A 25266-nucleotide genomic window follows, 5' to 3' on the forward strand; every position below is an offset into this window, starting at 1 on the left:
TACCTGGTTCCAGTGGTGGGGCCCCTTTCGCCTGTTAGCAAATTGCTTTCTGCTTTTTTTGTAACGACTTGGCGAGTTAATATTTTCTAAGCTCTAGGCTAATATTCACAGACCCAATTAAAAGTCGGCACAGCATCCCGTGGACATAAAGTTATTTAACTTTTGTCCAATCTTTTCTATTACTTTAATATATAGGCTAATGTCAATTTTATTTATATGCGAAATACCTTTTAATTATAATAATACACCGGTAAGACAATCAACAATTTGATTGCATGCCCTATTAATGGAAGTCATAACAATGTAATAATAAATTGTACCGGTTTATAGACCAAGGTATTCCCCCTCAAACTACTTATGTCACACGCTTGACATAGCTGCAGATGGTACCATTTTTAATAGCTTATACAATCATATTACATTAACGTACACTGACATACCTATTGTTTTTCATTAAAAAGATTAAAAAGTTATCAAACTAAAAATTCTTTTTTTCATGCTACTTTTTTTAGGTAATGACACAGGAGATGCGCAACGAGGCGGTCCTTACATTCAAAGGTAAGTCTTCTTCTCTCAATGTGATCAAGACATGATTCCTAAATATTCTTAGACCTTCTTCAAAATTAGAAACAAAAGTTGAAATTTCAACATTGTCTGATTGAGATTCTAAACCAAGAAATATTCAAAAGAAACCTGAAGATAGTAAAATAATTGGGAATAGTCTCTTTCGTAACATCGCCCCATATGGGGCGATTCGTCGTATTTTTAAAATGGCTTTTTATAGGTTATTTTAGGTTAGGTTATATTGGGTTAAGTGATTGCCCCACAGGGTTAGAGCCCCCCGCAGGGGCTTGAAATAGGAGAAAAGCTACTGTGAAAAATACGAAGAATCGCCCCATAAGGTGTGATGTTACGAAAGGGACTATACCCAAATAATTTATTTTTTTAAAGTTGTTCTATTACACACCCTGCCTTAACCAAATAAAGGATAAACAAAAATTACCATGAAAACGGACAATGCAGCGTTCAAATATGACCTAGAGACAAGCAGAATCCATTGAGAATGAAATCCTAGCTGTTCCTTCTTGCCAGATATTTCAATTTTAAGATTTAAGGTGAAAATCACTAAATTTGCCAAATATACAAGGCAAATCTACTTTTAATACAAGAAGATTAGATACTTTTTTTTGTAAATCAGGCTTCTGGGGACATTTTTAAAATCAAATATAATCTTAGTCATGTAAAATCAATAATTTAGTTGTTATTTGACTTGAATCTGGTTAACATATTTTTGTGTTTTACTTGTTTTCTTAATCATCTCTATTATTAGGGCATAGAATTTTTTACACAATGTGTATACACTTAGAATAGAGATGTCTAGAGAAACCCTCTGTAAATCAGCCAATAGGATAACACTGGAAGAACAATCTGTCTATGTTATTGGTAGAGATGTGTACAGATTTTGGCTTAAAAGGGCAAAATGTTTTCATTTTGTTTGCATAATGAGTTAACTATAATTTATAAATATATGCATTTATTAGGATAAAGCTTAGCTTGGGTATATCATATCCTATAAAAATGTATTCTCTCATATAATGTAAAACATATGCTAAAACATAAAGTATGTCACCTATGAATAGTTGTTTTTCTTAGGATAAAGTTAGCTTTCTATAAATCATTTTGTGGAAATATTTTGTTGCTGTATTATTTGTACATAACAAATATATGCTAGAACTTTTTTTTTAAAGTTTGACTGATTATGGGTTCAGTTTTACCTTCTAGATATACTATATCTATTGGTGTAAGATACGATTATACATGTTTTTTGGTTCCTTGACAGTATGATTATCTAGGCTTTATATTTTTAATATTGTGTTTTGAAGTATTTCTATAATATATAACTGATAAGTAATAATTTAATCTCTTTCTTTTAGAATCTTTTCTAAATTAAATTTGTTTAAGAAGACTAATTATGATTATGCCAAATGTAAATTAAAGTATGTCTACTACTCTGTTTCCTTTAAGTTATTGTTTCTTCTTTTATGTTCTCTTCTGCTTTAAGATGTTGTATAGCTTTATTCTTAATAAAAACTTGCTGCCATGGTGGAATCTAAGGTTTGTGCTGAGTGGGAATATGATCATTACTATAGATGGAGGAGAGGGATTCTTCTTACTTTAATTCTTAAGACATCCAAAAATCCATTTCCTTGTTCTAACTGTTTGATACCAATCAGAGATTTTGAAGATTAACTCCTTATGGTTGATGAATATAAGCCAAGAAATTTTGGTCTCTTACATCAAGTTCACTGAAGATCTCAAGCTTGCTAAACATAGTTCCAAATCCTAAGCTTCCCTATAAGCAAGGATTAGGACAAGGAGTTTGTAACAAACAGTATAGTATATCTAGATGGTCAAACTGAACCCATAATCTTATTTATAGAATGCTAACTCTATCCAAAGAAATAAAACAATAATTCAATATTCATAGTTGACTATTATTATATGCAAGAATAGATTTTTACAGGCTATAATTTACCCAAGCTAAGCTTTATCCTAAGGAATGCACCTATTTATTGGTGACTCATTATGAGAACAAAATGAAAACATGAAGTTAGGATACTTCCTATTAACCAGCTGTAATCGTGCTTTCCCTCGCCCATGCTCCTCATTAACATGAGAGTGCCATTAGTTAGGGTGGCTTAATATGGAACACCTGCCAAAACTCTAGGCCAGGGTGATGTAATAATTGAGTAGCTTCCACGAGAATTGCGGGTCAGCTTGTAAAGTAAAATAGAATAATTTTAGCTGTGTGCAAAGCTTACCAATCTATAATTGGCCAAAGGATTCTCATCTCCAATCTCCTTGTGCATCTGAATCCTAACTTCAGAGAATCAAGGCTACATACATACATACACACATCTTTGCCAATAACATAGCCAGATTGTTCTTCCAGTGTTATCCTATTGGCTGATTTACAGAGGGTTTACATCTCTATTCTAAGTGTATACACATTGTGTAAAGAATTCTATGCCCTAGTACTTGAGATGATTAAGAAAACAAGTAAAACACAAAAATATGTTAACCAGATTCAAGTCAAATAACAACTGCTACATTGATTTTACATGGCTAAGATTATATTTGATTTCAAAAAAAAATATCTCATCTTCCTGCATTAAAAGTAGATTCGCCTTGCATATTTGGCGAATTTAGTGATTTTTAACCTTAAATCTTAAAATTGAAATATCTGGCAATAAGGAACAGCTAGGATTTCATTCTCAATGGATTCTGCTTGTCTCTAGGTCCTATTTGAATGCTGCATTGTCCGTTTTCATGGTAATTTTTGTTTATCCTTTATTTTGTTAAGGCAGGGTGTGATTAATCAATAATTTTGAATTAAAAATTTCTTGATGGTTAATTTATGAACAGTTTGATACCTAATTTGTCATTTTTGGTGACATAAAACATATCTAGAATATATTTATTGACAATTTAGCCTGTTAGATATTTTAAAATTACATTTAAAATATTTAAAATTATTGTTTGCAATGCTCCCATTTGTATCATTTATCTGAAGCAGAATAAAATCTTGAATTTTTTTTGGAAAGATTAAATGTCTTCTTCCACAATATTTTACAGAAAATAGTTTGTATTTAATTGCGGAGAAAAAAATTCTGCCAATGGGCTAAGATTAAAGTGTAGAATCCCTAATTTCTAAACTATTGAGATAAGGGGATCTAAAGGGATAAGACAATAGCCGATAAATGGATGTATATGACCAATGATTATAAACAAAGTTACCCCTTCTGTAAATAACTTTCTGTTAATGAAAAGTTGAGACTCAATGTAATGAACTAACCAATCAAAATTCTGTAAAGGTATCAAAAAATTTAAGCCAACGAATGAGACAACGTTGTTTTAAAACTTTGGGAATGTCTTGTCCCTCCCTAAATGAGATATATTTTTTTTAGGATAACGAATGACGCCAGGGAGGATGAAATGGAAGATAATATGCAGGAATTTATACAACACATTGAAAACAAATATTGCATGATTCAAATCAATTGCATTAAACCTCTGCACATAGTGGTGTTTTGTGTATCATATGTCATATATTGCTTATTAAACTACCTTAAAATGTGGCCAATAAAAGTCAGATAAATTATCTTTTGATCAAATAACCCTGGTCTGAAAGTTCTAATAGTGTTAGTTTATTAAACAAATTATTCTCCATACTCTTACTATTAGCGTCATGAATATGCCATATCAACATGAGGAACCATTTTGAAAGTGGATAGGTACAAAACCCAAAACCATACAGATAACGAGAGATACAAGTTTTCTAAATTCAAGATTAATCCTTCCCTATATAATTTTTAGGGAAGCTTTATTTATCTTCCTTTGTTTTTTTTCAAAGGGGGGAGGCGGATGTGCCACTTTTTGAAACCAAAACTAAAAGTCAAAGGAACTCAACTAAAAAAAGAGTTACAGGTCTGAGATTTTGCATAGCAGTTGCTTAATAGGGGTACAATATGGAACTGTAAAGAAACGGCGGCGCAACCGCCGAGAAAAGGCAAAAAAAATTCGGCGGGGAACGACGGTTTTCGGCGGTTGTTCCGCCGTTTCTTCACAGTTCCATATTGTACCCCTTTAAAGCAACTGCCATGCAAAATCTCAGACCTGTAACTCTTTTTTTAGATGAGTTCCTTTGTTGACTTTTGGTTTTGGTTTCAAAAAGTGGCACATCCGCCTCCCCCCTTTATTCGTACCATTTCTTTATAAGCAAGGACAAATTATAATCATAAATAGCGCGGCATTAGAGTTTTAATAAAAGTAATCATTAAACTGTGTTTAAGTTGTACTACAGTATGGAGGTATAAAAAAAGGAAAAACAATTTGCTTTAAAAAGCATATTAAAATAATTATAAGTTTCTAAAATTACTGCTATTTGAACCATATTTCTTCTTATATTTAAGTTTTAACTAATTGTCAATAATGTAAAAGGTTTTTAACTAAGGTATTCATTAAAGATAATAAATGAAAGCTGTATTCTATCAAACCCCTTTGTTTAATCATATTTTATAATTCTTTCAAACAATAAAATAAATTTCTTTTTTTATTGGAAAACTCTTGAAACGAGGATTAAGATATTTAGTATTTGCTCTTAATTTTATTAAACATAAGAGAGAAATAAAAAAATGTATTACTTTGTTAATCAGCTGCGCCCCTAGACATGGGTGTTTATTCTGCACGGGATATTTTGCTATGGAGAAGGGAGGGGGGGGGGGGGAATGAAAGATATGGTGGAGGTGAAAAAAAGAGTACCCCTTACAATTTTCCCTAATGACTGGAAAAATTAGAGGAAGGGGGAGAAAATATTTTTTGAAGAATAAATAATCTTGGTAAGATCTTTTGGTTCAGACAAAATCTTTTACCTCTGTAATATGAGGAGAGGACATGAATATGATTCAATCAATCCAACTTAAAATATATGAAAATTTGAGTACTTTGTCAGCGAAGTGTGTACAATGAGGTTAAAAAGGAAGGAAAGGGGTTTGATAAATTGATTGAAATGGCCCCAAAGTATTGTATCTAAAATCCTGATCCCTTGTGTAAAAATAAACATGGTCATTGTTTTTTTTTGTTTTTTTGATGAAGTTTTTGGTGATCTCTCTCTCTCACACTGTTTGTGTATTTGTTGAGTAAGTTCTCTGTTTATCCTATTGAGAATTGGTGCATTCTCAAACCATCTCATAAGGAAATTTAATTACTAAAACAACCAGAAGTTTAATGAAAACAGAATTTTTGATATAGTAATTGTCGTAGAAATGTTTTTTTTTAGTAGTTAAAATTATTTAGACTATAAGTCATATACCTAACATAGTTTTTAAAAATTTATTCTTTTATTTATGACAAAAGCTCTGTGAAATTGTTGGACGATCAAAAAATATAAGGTAGCTGCACTACTAAAAGATATTTTAATTGAAACTGGTGATAATATATGTAAATACACAGTACATTTACATATTTACTTTTTCTTCTATGGAAAAGATATTTTGAGAATTAGGACTTTACTATCTATGAAAATATTTTCAATGAAGATTTATTTTTCCTTGAAAGGTAGGATCTAATAAGACGCAATAAAGACTAATTTTGAGAAGTTAAGCTGCTCTATAATTTCAACTCTTTATTAGTCTGTGTCAGAAAAGTGATTTTTTTGGGTTCTATTAAATATAAATGAAGATTTCCATGATCATTGACCAACATTTCTAAAAATCACGCTGCTGTAAAGATAAAAAAAATTCTTTTAAAAAAAATTTCTTTGAATGTTAGATGGGTGTCTGAAATTTATTGTGAAGATTTCTTAACAATGTGTATCTACTCTATTACTGATTTCTTCTGCCAGTCTTTCCGTAATGCTTTGTTAGAGATTAAAAATATTTTTTTTTGCTTTAATACATATAAGATAGGTGCCTAAATTTCATTTGATTTTGAAAATCTGTTTATATTTGATGACTGACGTTTTTCTGTCATAAATGCAACTGATTCTGTCCCTTTAATAGGTATTTTTATTTTTAATAGCACTGATACTTTTATGTTATACCTAACATCCTTGTTTTATGAAAAAAAACACTTTGTCCATAAATAGAAAAGACGCATTTTAAGAATTCAATAACCTGTAAGCCTGTATGTTTTTTCATTATATTGAAAATGAAAAAATAGGATCATGTTAATTAATTTAAATTTTAAAGAAAAAGTAAAAGGAATTTAGGGGGAAAGGTTAAGTTTTTCTATCTATGATTTTCTTCTGGCTGAGAACTTAATTTCTCTCTAATTATATATAAAAAATCCTTCCGTTTAAGACCTGTTAGGACCTGTAAGATGCTTCACTTTAAGCAGAGCCATATCTGTCTGGTAACAAACAGACAAAGCAATTTCTATTCAATTCCGAGGGTTTAGCCAGTAAATAAATAAGCAATGGTTTTGTAACTTTACTTATGGATAAAATTGACATTCTTTTTTATCTCTTATTTTAAAATATTCTTTGATTTTATCCTGGAATTGAATCTTAATGAATTAGCTTCTTTGGAAATGATTAAAGTTTTCTAGTTTCCTCTTCTGTAAATGAGTAGGAGAATCAAATCTAGTTTTAAACCTTGATGAAAAAAGAACCTGATCAATTCAAATGATACAAAACCAAACCATTGCATTGATGGAAAAAGTATAATGAAATTCATATTAATTCACATTCAGATATGTATTTGTAGTTATAAATAAATCAATTGCTCATATTTCACATGACACATAACTCCTAGACCTAACTGCACAGTATTCATTGGTTTTCCTTGTGAAGATGACAGCATCTGCTCTTATGCTTCATAATAAATTCAAAAACATAGAACAATGAAATAGACCTCAATTTTTTACTTTAATGTTATTGTTCATATCAGAATTGCTATTAAAAATGATTATATTTTAAAGCAACAATGCTATTTGAAATTATAAGCAACAAATATGTATAAAATGAGTTTTTTAAAAAGAAAGGGATAGTTTCACGAAGTGCATTTAAAAAAAAAATAGTGAACTGTAAGTTTTTTCTATTTTAAATAACGTAGTAGTTCATAATATAAAGTTATTGATTAAAATTAAAAGATTTGACCAGGGATTTTCCTTAAAAAATGAGTTTTTCATTTTTATTTTCAACTTCGTTGCATGTTATATATGGCAAAAACTTTTTTGTCATAAATACAACCTTAGATAGCATTTACTAGTTAATAGAACTTCAAACTTTTTATACAACAAAATACACATAACAGCAAAGAATGACCAATAAAATATTTAGTATAGTACTTAGAGTAGTGATCTTTTTATATGTCTTAGTAGAATATATTAGGCATTGGATTGATATGATTATGTGATAAAGAATTTTAACATTGACCTGACCGAACTTTTTTTATTTGACAATATCTAGAAAAGTTAGTGATTTGCAACATAAATTACATGAGAATGGTCTTTTTATTTACATATATATATGTTGTATGGTTAGTTGGTATTTCCGCGTGAGATAATGTGTATATTGTAAGTAAACCGGACGGTTTTCTTTATTTTTTTAAAAAGAATCTATAGAAAACCTGTCCTATAATGAACCGGACGTTATTTTTTATGTTTTTTAAGTAACTTGTCCCAAGGGGAACCCCTGTTCAATTTTTTTATAACTCTTGTGAAATATGTGGAAAAAGATTCTCTGATATTGGTGTTTTGGCTATACATAATTGGAAAAAAATGGACCATTCTCATGTAATTTATGTGGCAAATCACTTTGACTTTTTTAGATATTGTCAAATAAAAAAAGTTTGGTCTGGTCAATGTTAAAAATTCTTTAACATATAATCATATCTATCCAATGCCTAATATATTCTACTAAGACATATAAAAGTTCACTACTCTAAGTACCTTAACTCTTTAAATACACTTCGTAGAACTATCCCTTTGATTTGTTCCTTTTATATAATGCCTCCTTATTTATTTATTGTTTACCTTTAAGATAAATTTTTCTCCTATTTATTTAAATGCTTACATTTGTTGCATAAAATATTGTGTATGGAAAGTAACATAGAAGAAAAGAAACTGAGCTAGTATAAATCTTTCACAGTAACTTTAAAATGGTCTAATCAAATTAATAGTCAAGAAAAAAATTATTTGGAACCATACTTTAAATATATGTTAGATATAAACTGAATGTATCTAAAACTATGCTTTGAAAAAAATAGATTAAAAAATATTAAGAACATTATTGGTTGCTGTGTTTCTTGACAATGGCTATATTTGTCCATCAGAAACTTATGTGTTAAATTGAAAGTATTCCCAAAAGAAAGATGCTCTAAATTCAAATATATTCTACCATTCTTGATTCTTAATTGAATTGATTCTATGGCAATTATTTACAGGACGAATGCACATTGAAAAACTTAATCTACTATCCCTTTCTTTAAAAATTAAAAGTTTATATTATTGAACTTAAAAAAATCATGATTGTACATAAGTAACAGGATGTGTGTCTGAGTGTCGCAAAGAATCTCGCTAAAAACTAAAATCTAAATCTGGAGGGAGTGACGCTTAGACTCCTCCTCCTACCTCAAGTGCACCTAGGGGCGTGGCCCCTTGTGTTGATATAAAATGCATGGTATATCTAAAATAAACAATAGATAAAGAATTGAAGATGCTCCTTTAGCCAATAATGTTACTTCTCTGAGAATTATGCATTTAATTTAGCAGTAAATAAAGTTTCTTTAGTATTTTAAATTGTGATTTAAATAAATATTAAAATATTTACATTATTTAGAATTTTTGAGGATTTTATTGAAATCCGATAATTTGCAGACAGATATAATTTAAAGTGTCCTAGACAGACCTACATTATACACTAAGAAAACTAAAATAAATTTAAAAATTCAAAGTGTTGAATTGCATAGCTACTCAATAACTAAGTGTAACTGTACAATGTACATAGGCCTATGAACAAACCAGTAGTATATGCAATCTTTATGTTCTGCAGATTTTATCAATGCAATATCAAATTCCACAACAAAAAACACACACCCATGCCCTCTGTAGAGATACTTATTCATTTTCTTCTTAATTAGGCTATACTCAAACGCCTATCTCAAAAAAACGACTATTATATATTTATTTGAGATGGGCGTTTTTTGAGATGGGCGTTTTTTGAGATGACCCCTTAATTAATGCTTAAATAAATTTTAAGATTTTCTTCATTATTGCTTTAAAACGGTTAACTTAACGCTTGAAATAATGTAGTTGTGCTACTAAAATAAGTGAAGAAAATCTTTATTAGGACTAATTGATGAAAAATAATTACTGTCAATTATAAAAGCAGAAATACTAAGCTAATTATGATATACGTTAATATTATTTATTTTGAATAAAAATTGCTCAATGGGGAACCACTATTTCCAACATTAATATTAAAGAGAGGGGTATGTTTCTGGTAAAATCCGTAAAGGTTATGTGTTAAGTTAAAACAGTAGTAGAACTACAAAAATTTATGTTAATTTTTTTTAAAAATTTTGTCTATATTTCTTTTCAATAAGAAATACACATATTTAGTGAATATTATCGTTCTACTACTATTTTTAAGCCTTAAAACACACACCTTTACCGATTCTACCAGAAACCTACCCCTCTCTTTTTCAATATTTAAAAATATGTCCTAAGAAAAGCTCCCCAGGCTCCCCCGACCCCATAAAAAATAAATAATGTGGCCATAGGCCATAGTTTTAACGGCTTATCATCAAGTCAACATAAGCAGTCTGTTTTCGCAACTAAGTATTGGAATAGATATTGGATGAATTGTATAAATGGTTCCTGCAGGTGGTTGGTAGTATCCTGGGTAACCTGAAGAATATGGCCACAGAGATGGGTGGTGAGATTGAAAAGCAAAACAAGCAGTTAGATACTATAGGCACAAAGGTAAAAACTTAGTTTTTAGGAGTCAATTTGTTAAAACCAGGATACAATTTATGTTCTTACTGAAAGATGTTACAGGGTTTTAAAATTTTTAGGGAATAGTCCCTTTCGTGGCAACGTCCATTTAGGGGCGATTCGTCGTATTTTTAAAATGGCTTTTTATAGTTTATTTTAGGTTAGGTTAGGTTATATTGGGTTACGTGATTGCCCCACAGGGTTAGGCAATTAGCCCCGCAGGTTTAGAGCCCCCCGCAGGGGCTAGAAGTAGGAGAAAAGATACTGTGAAAAATACGAAGAATCGCCCCTTAAGGTGCGTTGCCACGAAAGAGACTATACCCAATTTTTATGCTATTTTAGATGTGTAATATTTTAGGTAGGAGTAAGATAATTGATATAGAATACGTGGATATTGTGACAGGAGAATTTTTGTCGTCAATTTAGGTTGCTAATATAGTCCTCAGATATTGGTCAAAACGATTCTCCTTAGTCAGAGGAGGGAATGGGGGGTGTCGTTTATACATTAGCTAGCTGGTATGAGAGATTTTTTTTTAAAATATCCACGTATTTTATATTATATCCATGCATTGTAGGAATAGGGAAGTAGGGTAATAGACTTTGAATTTTTCTGTCCTCTTGTGTTTGAAAATTTGTGTTTTGGTAACTTATATCTACTTTCACGGAAAATAATATTGAAAAAAACAAGAAGAACTTGTGTCCTTTAAATATTTATAAATTGCATTGAACACTATTTAGATCTCAATGTGAATTTATAAGATAACAAACAAGGTTGGCTGTCTGTCAAAGTTAGGCGAAAAAATGACCAATATTTTTAGCTATCTATAAAAATAATAGATAAAAGACGAATTTTTTACCTACTCAACTTATTGCATTAGACTAATAAATATTTTCATTTCAATGGAAGCTTAATATAGACTTCTTGGCAGGTTTTATGCTATTTTTCTAATGTTAATAATACGTTTTTAGACCGCGGGAGCTGATATTCAGATTAACCAGGCCAACAAGAGAACTGAAAAATTACTTAAATAGAAATTTTTATATTTTTATGTATTTTTATAAGAAAATGGTGACTTGATCTATTTGGCTTATTTTCATTTTTTTTGCTAAGAACACATATTTTCTTGATTATTAGGTATATTAATTAAAAATCACTAAATTATTTCACAGTATTTTTAAATAACTCAAAAGTATATTTTTTTCAATTACAAGTTCAAAGTCACTCCGTTTTTTTTCATAATACAAAACATATTTTAAAATATAACTCATACAAACATACTTATGTATTTGACATCAAATATTTTATATAGTTATTAATAGTTTTATACTTAGACATTATACATAATAAGATTTTCATAATTGATCTATAAAAATGCGCGCCTGTTCCTTAATTAAATTAAGACATTTTTATTCATTTTTCGGTTTTAGGTCAAAATATCTTATTGAGGGAAGGTGCATAACTGTTCAAACATTCCTTACTTAAATAAAACTGATGAATAATATCTGTCCGTCCAAAAATATGGTCATAAAAATTTTATATTTTGATTGATTTTAAGCATAAAAATAAAATTAGAATGCAGAAGAAAAGTAGAGATCTCTAATGTGTATTCGAGAGAACACTGTAATCAAATATTTCTTAATTTAGAATACTTATATGCTAAAATTTTTAAAGCTTATTTTATAAAAAAAATGACGAAAAAGTTACAATTTCAGGATTATCTTTTTACAGTGTTGATGAAGATATGTAATATGTATTTATCGCATCGTATTATAGACAGCTTTCCGCGGATATCAAAATGATAAACTTTAATATAAAAACCAGATTTGTTGCACCGAGGGGGCAAACCCGCGCTATCAGAACAAGTATTAATTTTATGATTTTATTTTGATATTCGTGTAAAATTGTATTTGATACAATGCTATACATGACTTTTTTATTATGGCTGAGAACCGGTTCAAATCAAGCAGATATTAATCGGTTTCGAAGGCATACTGCAAAAATTATGCAACTTCATCTATGTTCGTATTGCATAAAGATGTTGTTATTTGATGTTGTAAAGTGTTGAATATTTAAAATTATTATAATAGGTATTGTTAATTAAATCCTACAAAAAAAAAAGCTTTCAAAAATTAATTTATGTGATAGATAACTAAATTAAAAGTGCCTTAAACGAAATCATTATTCCATTTTTTTATTAAATTGATATGTACCCAAAAAAAAAGAAAAATCTAGGTAGTAATTCGAATATTTAAATATATGATGCTATTGCTTCTTAATTTGTATATTTTCACAGGTAAAAATAAATTCCTAGATTAAATATATTTATATTTTTGCATTCGATGTTGTAATTTTGTTATTTATGTAAATTGCCTGGTTTTATGCATAAACGATTGACCAACTTTTTTTTATGCAAAATAAGTGAAAAAGATATAATGAAAATAAATAGGATAAAACCGGTTCTGCCACATGTTTTATATATTTTTTGCCGCCGCAGCTAGGCAATCAGAACCAGATACTAAATATAATTTTGAAACTCCAGGTATTTTCAATCATCGCATTGTATTATAGACAGCTTTCCGCGGATATAAAAAGAAGAATTAAGCATAAAAACAAGTTCTGTTAGCTTCGAGCACCCGAAGGCATGGGCTAACAAAACTGATATTATTCTTATTATTTTTATATTCGTGGAAAATTGTCCGTAAAACAAAGCTGCACGCTGAGAGCCGGTTCCAATTCAACGGATGTTAATCGGTTTCGAGGCCATGCTGGAAAACTAATTTATTAGGATAATTAATTCAATTTTGTATGGTAAAGAATATTCGTTACTTATTCACTTATTCTAATTAAAGGTTGGTTATTTATAAATAATTATTAGGGATACAGGGATATTTAATTGGAAGATAAATTAATATTAATTTAAAACATGTTCAAGCTACATTAAAATACGCATCCTATTATAGACAACTTTCAGCTGATCTTAAATTGAAAAATTTTAAGATTAATTTGAGTATTATTGGCCCAAAGAGGCCAAAGCCTGGGTATCAAATTTATTTGTATTTATTTGTGGAAAATTTCCCATTATTTTATACGATACAAGATTTTTCAGAACCTGTTTTGTCAGTTTGACATGTTTCAAAGTCATTTTGGATAGTGCTTTCAGACGCTAATTATAAATCTATTGAATTGCCTTTTGAGAAAAATGTCTTTACGAACCTTTCCTCCAATAATTTTTATTTAACAATGGAGGAATATTCCATTGTCCTATCCTTGTATCCCTGCAGTTAATGACTACATATGTGAATGCTTTATATTGTGATAACTTTTTAATCCATAATCAATTCTATCAACGAAGAAAATTAAATAAATTTAAAATGTATTTGTTTTTATGTTGTATTTTGGATACCTACATGTTGTCCCAATGTTAATTTATTTTCTTGTGTGGGCTTATAAATCGTCATGATAAGCTAAAAACTTTAGCTTGTGGCTAAGCTATGGAAGAAATAATTTGTTTTGCCAAGGCTTATATCCAATTCCAGGCCAAAGAAAGAAAAAATAATATTTTTATTGGACTATTTTATTTTTAATGCATGTAATAAGTTTTTTTGTGATCAAATGATCTCCTTTTTTAACTTGCCGGATTTTCAAGACTTAGCTCTAGGTATAAAAAAGCGGGTATAGTCTCTTTGGTGCCACTGGCAACCAGCGTTGCCTCATCCGCTTTAAAGCCTCTTTGAAATCGTCATTTTGTAACTTGAAAAATTCAGCTGTATGTCTAATCTGTTATTAAAAAATACACTATCCTTCTTTTCGGATTTTTTTGGCACTCAAGCAGGCTTATATTTGAAGCTTAGGCACGGCTGCCGAGTCCTGCTAAATATTAAGTTCATAGCCTAAAGAGAAATGTAAAAAATTTTTTGGCCTACTGTTTACTAAAAAGATGTTTTGATTTACATAAAATCAAAGTTTACCTGAAGTGACTTAGGTAAAAATATATAAGTAGATAAACCTGCTAACTATACCAATATTTGCACAGAGGACCTGGACAGAATAGAGGAGGGACTTGATCTCATCAATGATGACATGAAACAGGCGGAGAAAGCGTTGAAACGGATGGGCCGGTGCTGTGGCATATGTTTCAACCCGTGGAAAAGGTAAAAGCAAAATCGGATTTTTAAAAGCGAAGCTTTTCTATAAACAGTCCGAACGTAACGGTTAGCTTTTTTCGTCAATTTAGGCATGTTAGAATTGTCCTATCATTTTTAAATTTTGCATGACGATTCCTGTAGTAGTTAGGTACGATTTAGAAACCGTAGCATCTCTATAATCATTACCAGAATGTCTGTGCGTTCATTTTAAACAAGTGAACAATTAATTTTTATGTGATAAAATAGTCCGATTGATCTGATTTTTTAAGTACTGATTCCTTTTACAACAAGGTATAATATTTTAAGCGAAGAATCTCTATAATCAAGTCCTAAAAATGTTAGATTGTCCTTAAGCATTATCATGTTTTAAAGCAGTATTGCAACATATACACTTACAATTTTGTGTCAACTCATACATTTTTATTCTAATTATTCATTTCTGACACTCTACCATTGTTAATGTTCGTTTGTCCTATCATTTTATAGTTTTGCTTTTATAAATGTTGCCATCCAACTTGCATGAATTTTACTTATGTAAAAAGATTGCTTTTGTTTAAAAAGTGCTGATACTATTACAACTGTTAATATTCGCCCTAAAGTCTGATTTTGAAACTTTGCTTTTGATGATGTTTTCATCCTTGTTTTATTAATTAACTTAAAGCCCAAAGAAAGTGTTGCAAATAAATCTAAAAGCTACAATACTCTTTGAAATTACCGTTCATTGTTTCTTTTTTAGTAGAGAAGCTACTCTTTAAATCACTTTGTCTGTCCGTCAGTGAGTCCGAAATACTATGGGAGGAATTTGATTTTCTCTGCTGCTATACAATATAGATGACTGATTTTTTTGTGAAGAATTAAAAATACGGTTCTAACTGAGTAATATTTTTATCAGTTCGAACCTGAATGATCCTGAGAACTGCCAGGACGGAATATTTAAAGGTAATGGATTTTCGTTGATTTTGAAAAAAATATGATTCTGAAATACCTCTTTGTGCAATAAAATCATTGGTTGGAAAGTTTTGACACTGATTGTATCAAAGGCCTTTGAATGATATATCGTGATTATAAAACTTTGGGTGCCCTGATAATTTACAGTCAAATAAACTCTCCCTATACATTTATAGGCAGTTTCTCGCGGATGTTAAAATGAATAATTATTATATTTTAATTTATTCTAGTTTAAACCCAATGCCCGTGCTGTTATTGATCTCACATTTTTTATTCAATTTTTCCAGTTTTTTTTAGTATGCCTTAGAATTTGTTTTAATCCATCCGAAATAAATCGAATTGAAAGCCACACTGAAAATAAAATTCTATGTCGCTGATTTAGCTGTGTCGGTAATTAAATGTTAATGTTGAGAGTATTTTTTTTTCTCTTCAAAATAAAATAAAATGTTGCTGCCTTATTTTTGTCGATAATAAAATGTTTTCAACTTTTTTTCTTCTTCAAAATGAAGAAGTAATTAAATTTTGTGATTGGTAGGAGAGCCAGGAGAGATAGACCGCGGAAACATCCTAAAATCTCACATCCCCAGAACTGGAGAAAAGTTAATTGTCAAGTAAGTTAAACTTTTTAAATTCTTCGTGACAACTCCTCTTAAGGAGAAATAGAGGGGAAAGCTACTGTGAAAATTCGACGAAATGTCCCTTGAGAGGCGTTATCACGAAAGGGACTATACCCAAATATTATTTTTAAAAATGCCATTGATTTTTTGGGTAGCTTCTTTTAGTATAGAGGGTATGGTTTTAAGCCATTTTTCTAACCTCATTCTAATCTCTATCTGTTTTGTAATACTAATTAAATAATCAAAGTTTAGATATTATGATAAGGAATAGTTATTTCTCGCATCGTATTATAAACGGCTTTCCGCGGATATAGAATGTACAATTATAAAATTAAAACTAGTTTTTTTAGCCCCGAGGTGCCGAAGGTACCGGCTAAAAAAACTGGTTTTAATCTTATGATTGTACATTTTTATAATCGTAGAAAGCTGGATATAATACGATGATAGACATAGTTTTTTCGTATGGATGAGAACCGGTTCCTATCCACCGGATTCGAATGAATACGAGAAAAACTTTTATTAGTATTTTAAGTGCAAAGCATTATGGAGGAAAGTATTTCCTATTATATAAAGGGAAGCTTCACATAAGTCACGGGATGGTTTTAGGTTTGTCTGAAGTTTAAAATTTTAATCACTACTCAATCGATTAAGTTCTCCATTTTATGGAATCTTCATCTTGGAGGTGTTTTTGCTATTTTTCTACCTATGCCTCCCCCTTCCAATACAAATTATGTCATCCTGTATTTAAACAGTTTAAATTTTTTCGACTTTATTTATATTCTGATAATTTAGTTCTGACAATCTACAAGTGTTAGTGTTTTTTGTCCTACCCTTTAGAGCTTAGCTTTTATGTATGCTCTCATCCTTGTTTTCTTAAATAACAAAGGTATACTTCCTTTAAGGAATAATTCTGTATTTAAGGTGTAATATTTCCATTATTAAGCAATTCATTCCTTATTATTATGCTACTACAAAGATCAATTAAACGAATTTTCCTGGTCTAGAAACCTTTTTAGCAGCGAAGCTATTCTAAAGTTCCAAATGCCAGTCCGTCTGTCCGTCCGTTAAACACAAAGTGGGGGAAACGTGATTTTCTCGGCTCCTGTTTAAGATACATGGCTGAAACTTTTTGTCAACATCCCATTATTAAGGAGCACAATAAACAATAAATTATAAAACATGTTAAAATATATTTTAAAAAACATGAGAAATGTTTCGTAGTTTTTTTTCTCCAATATTCTTGATTCAACAAATGCTCTTTAAATCTCTTTGTCCGTAATCTTATACATGATCTTCTTTAGCTACTAATGGATGTTGTCATCCTTGTTTTTATCTTAGACACACCAACATTTTTTATTTCTTATATAAGATTGTAAAATGTAAATTAAGTCAAAATTATCAATACAGATAATAAAATTCTTTATGCTTATAGTCATGATATTTAACAGGGTAATGAAGCCAATTAAAAATTAATTCTAGACAACATATCTATAGTATGGATGTATTTCCAGAAAACTACTTTCTCACCCCCCCCCCCCCCCCCTTAATCAAAGACCTTTTTCATCTGCTAGCAAATTGTGATCTACTTCTTTGCTGAGTTAATATAAATTTTCAGACAATACTTTGTAAAACCTTAGATTAGTAATATAGAGTCAAAACAAGGATGACAACATCCATAAGTAGCGAAGCACAAAAAATCGTAGATGGGAATACGTACAGGAAGATTTAAAAGGTTTTTACTAAAATCAAGAATAGATTTATTGGATAAAATAAATATGAAACCTTGTTTTATTTTGTATGATGACGATGGTCAAAGTAAATTATATTAAAGATGCTCATAACAATGGGAAAAATTATTTTGATACTGATATCCCATAAAAGTTTGAAAATTGGATCAAAATAAACAAAGATCTTGGGAAATATGTAAAACATATAAAAATAGCCAAAAACCTGATAAAAGGCAGTCTGGCCGCCATGGTTGTTTTCAAAAAACGACAAAAAATTTAATTTTTAAATCCTTAAAAACTTTAAAAATTCTGAAAATCGGACCATATACACTGAAGATATGGAAAAAAGTGTTAAATATATTTATAAATAGCCTAAAACCTGCCAAAAAGGCAGTCTGGCCGTCATGGTTATTTCCTTTAAAGACGGGAAATTTAATTTTGATATCTACAACTGAAAAAAATTTTTAAAATCGGACTATAAACACTAAAGATATGGAGTAAAATGTTAAAATATAAAAAACAGCCTAAAACCTGCTGAAAAGGCAGTCTGGTCGTCATGGTTGTCTTCTTTAAAAGACGGGAAATTTAATTTTGATATCTATAACTGAAAAATTTTGAAAATCGGACCATACACTGAAGATATGGAGAAAAATGTGAAAAATATAAAAAATATAAAAATAGCCTAAAACCTGCTAAAAAGGCAGTCTGGCCTTCATGATTGTTTCTTTAAACGACAGGAAATTTAATTTTGATATCTGTAACTGAAAAAATTTTGAAAATCGGACCATAAACACTGAAGATATGGAGAAAAATGTGAAAAATATAAAAATAGCCTAAAACCTGCTAAAAATCGGTCCGACCGCAAATGATGTTTTATAGTCAATTGTGCTCCTCAATAATGGGAATGTTGTCAAAAAATTTCAGCATTCTATCTTTTATAGGAGCTGAGTAAATCCCATTTCCCCCATAGCGTTACGGACGGACTGACTGACTGACGGACGGACGGACGGACGGACGGACGGACAAAGTGAATTATAGAGTAGCTTCGCTACTAAAAAGTGAATTATAGAGTAGCTTCGCTACTAAAAAAATGTTTGTACTATATAATTATCCATTTCTCTGGAGTGAGAGTATTCCTGAAATACATTACATTGTCATCTCACTCTCACACTTTCTCTCTCTTTTTCTTTCTCTCTCACCCTCTCTCTCTTTTTTCTCCCTCTCTCTCTTTTTCTCTCTCTTTTTTCTCTCCCTCTCTTTTTCTCTCTCTTTTTTTCTTCCTCTCTTTCTCTCTCTCTTTCTCTCTCTCTTTCTCTTTTTTCTCTCCCTCTCTTTCTCTCTCTTTTTTCTCCCCCTCTCTTTCTCTCTCTCTCTTTTTTCTCCCCCTCTCTTTCTCTCTCTTTTTTTCTCTCTCTCTTTCTCTTTTTTCTCTCCCTCTCTTTCTCTCTTTTTTCTCCTCCTCTCTTTCTCTTTCATTTTTTTCTCCCCCTCTCTTTCTCTCTCTCTCTTTTTTCTCCCCCTCTCCTTTTTTCTCCCCCTCTCTCTCTCTAAATTTTTAAATTGTCTTAAAGTCATTTAATTTTTTAATAAAAGTACCTTTATTTTTTTAATGAAAGAATATTTATTTATTGCATCTTATTATAGACAGGTTAAATAAAAAATCTTAAGATTAAAAACCAGTTTTGTTAGGCCGAAATCACGGGCTAACAAATCTGGCATTAATTTTATGTTTTTTTATTTTCATTTACGTAGAATATTATCTGTAATACGATGCTATACATGATTTTTTATTATAGCTGAGAACCGGTTAAATCTTGCGGTAATTAATCGGTTTCAAAGCCATAGTCCAGATTTTAACTAAAAGTGTTAGAAATCTTTTACCCCCCCATTCTGAAATTTCTTAACCCTAAAGAGGACTATCTACGAACAAGAGCAAGTGATTCTAAGCATCTTCCAGCATTGACCCATAGTATTTTTTTAGTAAATATACTAAGTTTATGTTTAATATTTGCTTTATCGACTAAAAAGTTAGATTTCACCATGGTTTTATATAAAAAAAACTTTGAAATGTTAAGCACTGTTTGGTGCAATATCAATAAAAAATACTATGGGTCAATGCTGGAAGATGCTTAGAATCACTTGCTCTGGTTCGTGGATAGTCCTCTTTCCTTAAATTAGTAGATAGTTTTGCCTCTAAAACCTCTTACCCACCCCATGTCATATGCATAGTTTTCTTACTTGTTGTTTTGTTAAGATACACCCATGATGAGAGAGAAGATGAAATGGAGGAGAATATGGAACAGGTGGAGTTTTTTTTACAAATGAGGGAGGCAGATGTCCCACTTTTTGTTACCAGACCAAAAACAAAATGGAACTCAGAACAACAGAACTGAGTTTTGACGTGGCATTTATTAAATGCCTTACAATGTAGAACTGTGAAGAAACGTTACCGAAACAGAAATTTACCACATAATTTTTTTTATTTTTTTCTCGCCAATTTTTTACTATTTTGACTCATTTGAGACGGACTTACATAAAAAAAATACTCTATATTTTCACTTGTCACTTAAAATATTTCAAACGGCAGTTTTCGGCGCCATTTCTTCACAGTTCCACACTGTACCTTATTAAAGCCATGCCAAATACCACTAATGTAACCTTTTTTTTAGTTGATCTCCTTTGTATTAGAGGTCAGGTTACAAAAAGTGGAATTTCAGCCTCCCCCCCCCCCCTTTATATTTCCTAGAATCTACTCTACAAGTCCGTATTAATTTCTGGGAAAAAATCTGAATTAAACTTCAAACACTACTCGTGTCCAAATATGTGTGTGTGTGTGTGTGTGTAATTATCCTTTTTTGACCTTGAATTTTTGAAATGTTTTTTTCCTGCTTTTCTGTTAGGCAAATGATAATTTTTCTTACAAAAAGATTAATAATAATGTATAACAATAACAATAAATAGGTTAATATTATTGCCATCCAAAATTAAAACTAAAAGTGCATGTGGAAGGTCGTCTTCCCTTCCACTTTCCTAGCCTTCAAGTTCTCCTAAAGGCCTCGAGGGATGTAGCTCTAGTTGTTAATGATTAAGGTGAGCAACATCCTGACAAATCTGCGCAACATGGCGGTGGATATGAATTCTGAACTAGAGAATCAAAATAAACAAATTGATAGAATAACCATCAAGGTAAAAATTAGGCAGGGCTCGGCAGCCGCATGTGTAAGCCTCAGTGAAATCGTCAAATTAAAATTTAGCCTGATGTCTCATCCTGTTCCTAAATAGAAAATCCATCTTTTATTTTGCACATAAGCGGGTTTAAATTTGAGGCTTATACGCGGCTGCTGAGTCCTAAAATTAATATTTTATCCTATCCTAATTATAGCTGAATAAAAAAACTGGTTCTTAACTGTGATGAAAACACATGAATAGTATAGATATTGTCCTTAAAATGTAAATAACAATCTTAGGAATCCTCTTTTTTTTCCTTACCATCGACTTAACATTATATAGATAAACATTTTAATGACAGACAATTGCAGATTCTTAAGATTGCTGTATAATAACAGAAATTGCAGTAATTCATGACTCCAATTGTGACTTCACAACTTTTATTTTATCTATTTTATAGACTGTTTTATGAGGGTGGTAATAATAATTATTCTGAACATCAATCAATCTATTCACCTTTTTAAATTAAAAAATATATTAAAAATTAAAATTTAACACATATTTTTAAAATATATTTTTTTCATTTAGGCCATGAGCAATGAGACAAGAGTGACAACAGCTAATAAAGAAGCAGTTAGGTTGTTAAAAAATTAGATCAATTTTTGTTAATTATTCAATAAAATATTTTGTAAAGGGATAGTTGCATGAAGTGTATTTAACAAGTTTGATTGCAAGCATAAGTTACAAGAATACCATCTAACATATATCATTTTTTATTACAATAAATAACAATCAATTTTGCACCACCATAATAGTCCTCATGCTTTTTTGGTGAAAAAAGGACAACCATATATCCAAAAAAAAACATGATTTTCAAGTCATATTTTAAATTGAAAGTTTTTCAAATATATATCCTATAGATGTAATAGAAACTAATGTAGAGAAAAAAATGTGCAGTTCACTAAATTCAAGTTTAAATGCACTTCTTGCAACTACCCATTTATGGGTTAAAAATGAAATACTAATATATCGTAAGGGGGGTTCGGAAGTTACAATGAGAATCAAATTTCAAAAATATAAAGGAAATAATTCTTCTTTTTGTTAAAATTTGTTGTTCTTGAAAAAAGTTTTTTTTTGGGTGGAAATATTTATAATTGGATAGGTATATCAAAAAACTTTTAATTTTATAAATGATATTTAAAATTGTCCAGATAAAAAGGTTGTATATGTATACTATGTTGAAATACATGAATATTGTGACAGGGGGATTTTTTTCGTCAGTTAGGGAGTGGGGGGTTCGTTATATTAGTTAGCGCTTGGAAAAACATTTTTTTAGGGTTTGCAAGAATCTGTCACAATATCCACAAAGAGAGAGGTCATTTTCTAGTAAATCCCGTAAAGGTGTGTTATAAGGCCTAAAACTAGTAGTAGAACGATAAGGTGCTCTATATATTTGTATTTCCTATTGAATAGAACAATAGGGAAGAAATTTTTTTTTTTTTTTTTTGATAACCGTACCTGGAATATCTTTAAAAAATAAGAAATTTCTATCAAATGCTTTGTTTGGCTCAAACTGACACAAATAAAAAAAATATAATTATAATAAATCAACCTGTAAAGAATGACTTCTTCCTTTGTTTAATGGTATTGATTGTTCTTAACCTTTACCTTGTACCTATAGAAAACATTATTATTATAATTATATTTTTTTAAAATTTTTGTCAGTTTGAGCCAAACAAAGCGTTTGATAGAAATTTCGTATTTTTTAAAGATATTCCAGGTACGGTTATAAAAAAAAAAAAAAAATTTCCCTATTGTTCTATTCAATAGGGAATACAAATATATAGAGCACCTTATCGTTCTACTACTAGTTTTAGGCCTTATAACACACCTTTACGGGATTTACTAGAAAATGACCTCCCTCTTTCATATCCATTGTTACAATATAAAAGTGTTGTTTTATTTGGTGGTCATTCACTTCCGCATATGAATCATATTAACAAATCATTAGAACCGCAGATAATCACAACGCCCCCTTTTCCTTGGACCATAAAATTATTAGAATCTCGTTATTTTATTCGATTTTGCATTACTTTCTGCGAATATGCTATGCAGATATGATAATTTGCGGAGGTAAATGCACGCTATTGTTTTGTAATAAAAATATGGTTGATAACTAGTAAAAATAAATAGTTTTATGTTCTATTTTACAACGTATGGACATTTACTAATAATTTTAATTAGTTGGTACAAACAAACAGTGTCCAAATTTCTCATTAATAATTTTAATTTCCAAAACTAGGAAAAAAATCAATTTATGTTCCATTGTCTTATCCTATAAGATCTTTTGATAAGGGAAAGCGGGGTGTTGATTTGTTTAATGTAAAATAAACTAATCTAAATATTATGGATAATTTACAAAATTCATATAAAGCCCTATATTAATTGGAATAAATTACTATTTATAGCATTAAAAATTGGTGATTTTTAAGAATGTACAGTAGCTGATTTATTTTCCCTAATTTTAGTGTCCTTAATATCTTTTTTTTTCAAATCTCAAATTCTATGATTGTTAGCTATCTCTTGTATAGGAAAAAAAGGTTGTTTTATATGCAGTCATCATATTTAAGGACAGCTGTGCCAAAGCTAGCCCAGCAAGGATAGAATTTTAATATGGAATAATCCATTAAATATATCATAGAACACATACAAACATCAAAATGCCTGAGATGGGTTTTTGAGTCAAGAATGCCGCGTTTTTTCAACATTTTTTAGACCTGTCATCTTCCGTCAATCAATCATTATTATAAAAATGCCTCGTAGGATATAAACAGAGTATACAACTTAGAAATTCAAAATTTTAAAATATTATTAAAGCCATTTGTATAATGTCTAATAAAGCTCTAAAAAGGTGCAATAATAAATATACAGCAAAAATGGATTTAAGATTATTTATTTTTCTTCTATAAAAGCCGTACCAACAAAAGCGAAATAATTAAATAAATAGTTGTATACTCTGTTCAAATCCTACGAGGCATTTTCAGAATAATAATTGATTGATAGATCATTTGGCTAGGACTTTTAGCAATGCTAAGAAATGATTAGCTTTTAACACTTTACCATATAAGTCAAGGAATCTTTGTCCAAAAATAGGACAAGCAAAGAATTTATAACTTTTATGGACGCTTCTGGTTTATACAACCCAAGCAAGATTTAATAAAAGTCCCCAAACTTTATTAGCAAATGAATGATAGAACCTGTTTACAAAACTTTGGGTACCAAACTTACGGACTGTTGGATTATGATATACAGACAATTTCAGTTAGGGAGTAGCTGCATAATTTATTTCAATAATAGTTTTGGGAATAGTCCCTTTCGTGACATCGCACCTTAAGGGGCGATTTGTCGTATTTTTAAAATGGATTTTTATAGGTTATATTGGGTTAGGTGATGGCCCCACAGGGTTAGGAAATTGGCTCCGCAGGGTTAGAGCCCCCCGCAGGGGATATAAATAGGAGAAAACCTACTGTGAAAAATACGAAGAATCGCCCCTTAAGGTGTGATGTCACGAAAGGACTATACCCATTGTTTTTAATTTATATTAAAGAAAGACTTTTGTGTAATGTTATCATATTACACAATTGTAATTTAAAACAATAATGTATGAAATATTGTATTTAAAAATAATACTGTAATTCATATATTTTCACCTAAAACACGACAAAATTATTTAACGCATTTTTATAATATTGCACTTATGGGAATAGGTTTTCAAACTTTTCTGTAAATATAATGACTACATGACTTGACTTTAATTGAAAGGTATTCTGTCTCGTAAGACATCATAATGATCACATGGCATAATTTTAATTTCTACCTTCTTCGTCCATTAGAGAAATTTCAAGTTTTGCCATGTGATCACACATTGCCAAAATATTTAGAATATCCATTCCAACATGGTCAATATTACGAAAGTATGATAAATAACTATAATTATTGTTAAAATTGTAAGTTTTATGTAATAAACTCATTTAGGCGAAATAAGAAATTTTTAAAATTAGCGCAGCTACTCTACTAATTATTTGTCTTATTTTCAGTTCTATTTAAACAAGAATGACAACATCCATAAAAGCAAAGTTCTGAAATGGAAGGACAAACAAACA

General features: G+C 30.1%; 2 protein-coding genes across 4 annotated transcripts in view; both read left to right on the forward strand.

Moving 5' to 3' along the window:
• LOC145331948 (synaptosomal-associated protein 25-like) overlaps positions 1 to 13871 on the forward strand; it is a 20262-nt gene extending 6391 nt beyond the window's left edge. Inside the window, exons 7-12 of one of the 3 annotated variants that reach the window (XR_013883967.1) lie at positions 513 to 558; positions 3969 to 4009; positions 10382 to 10485; positions 11467 to 11566; positions 11710 to 12118; positions 12227 to 13871. Coding sequence is in view for 2 of the 3 variants with exons in the window: in XM_080176821.1 (XP_080032947.1) it covers positions 513 to 558; positions 3969 to 4009; positions 10382 to 10485; positions 11467 to 11529 (254 nt within the window). In the remaining variant the exon portion in view is untranslated. Of the gene's footprint in view, positions 1 to 512; positions 559 to 3968; positions 4010 to 10381; positions 10486 to 11466; positions 11567 to 11709 lie in introns of all 3 variants that reach the window. The other 2 variants (XM_080176821.1, XM_080176822.1) reach the window with 2 other exon arrangements.
• The window catches only part of LOC145331949 (synaptosomal-associated protein 25-like), a 27219-nt gene extending 4839 nt beyond the window's left edge, over positions 1 to 22380 (forward strand). Inside the window, exons 2-7 of the mRNA XM_080176823.1 lie at positions 14532 to 14649; positions 15536 to 15582; positions 16127 to 16202; positions 20190 to 20238; positions 21026 to 21121; positions 21692 to 22380. Coding sequence (XP_080032949.1) covers positions 14579 to 14649; positions 15536 to 15582; positions 16127 to 16202; positions 20190 to 20238; positions 21026 to 21121; positions 21692 to 21757 — 405 coding nt within the window. The 5' untranslated portion in view covers positions 14532 to 14578 and the 3' untranslated portion in view covers positions 21758 to 22380. The remainder of the gene's footprint in view (positions 1 to 14531; positions 14650 to 15535; positions 15583 to 16126; positions 16203 to 20189; positions 20239 to 21025; positions 21122 to 21691) is intronic.
• The last annotated feature ends 2886 nt before the right edge of the window (positions 22381 to 25266 follow it).

Source organism: Acartia tonsa, chromosome 11 (genome assembly GCF_053477335.1).
Source record: "Acartia tonsa isolate MP-2025a chromosome 11, ASM5347733v1, whole genome shotgun sequence".
NCBI lineage: Eukaryota > Metazoa > Arthropoda > Copepoda > Calanoida > Acartiidae > Acartia > Acartia tonsa.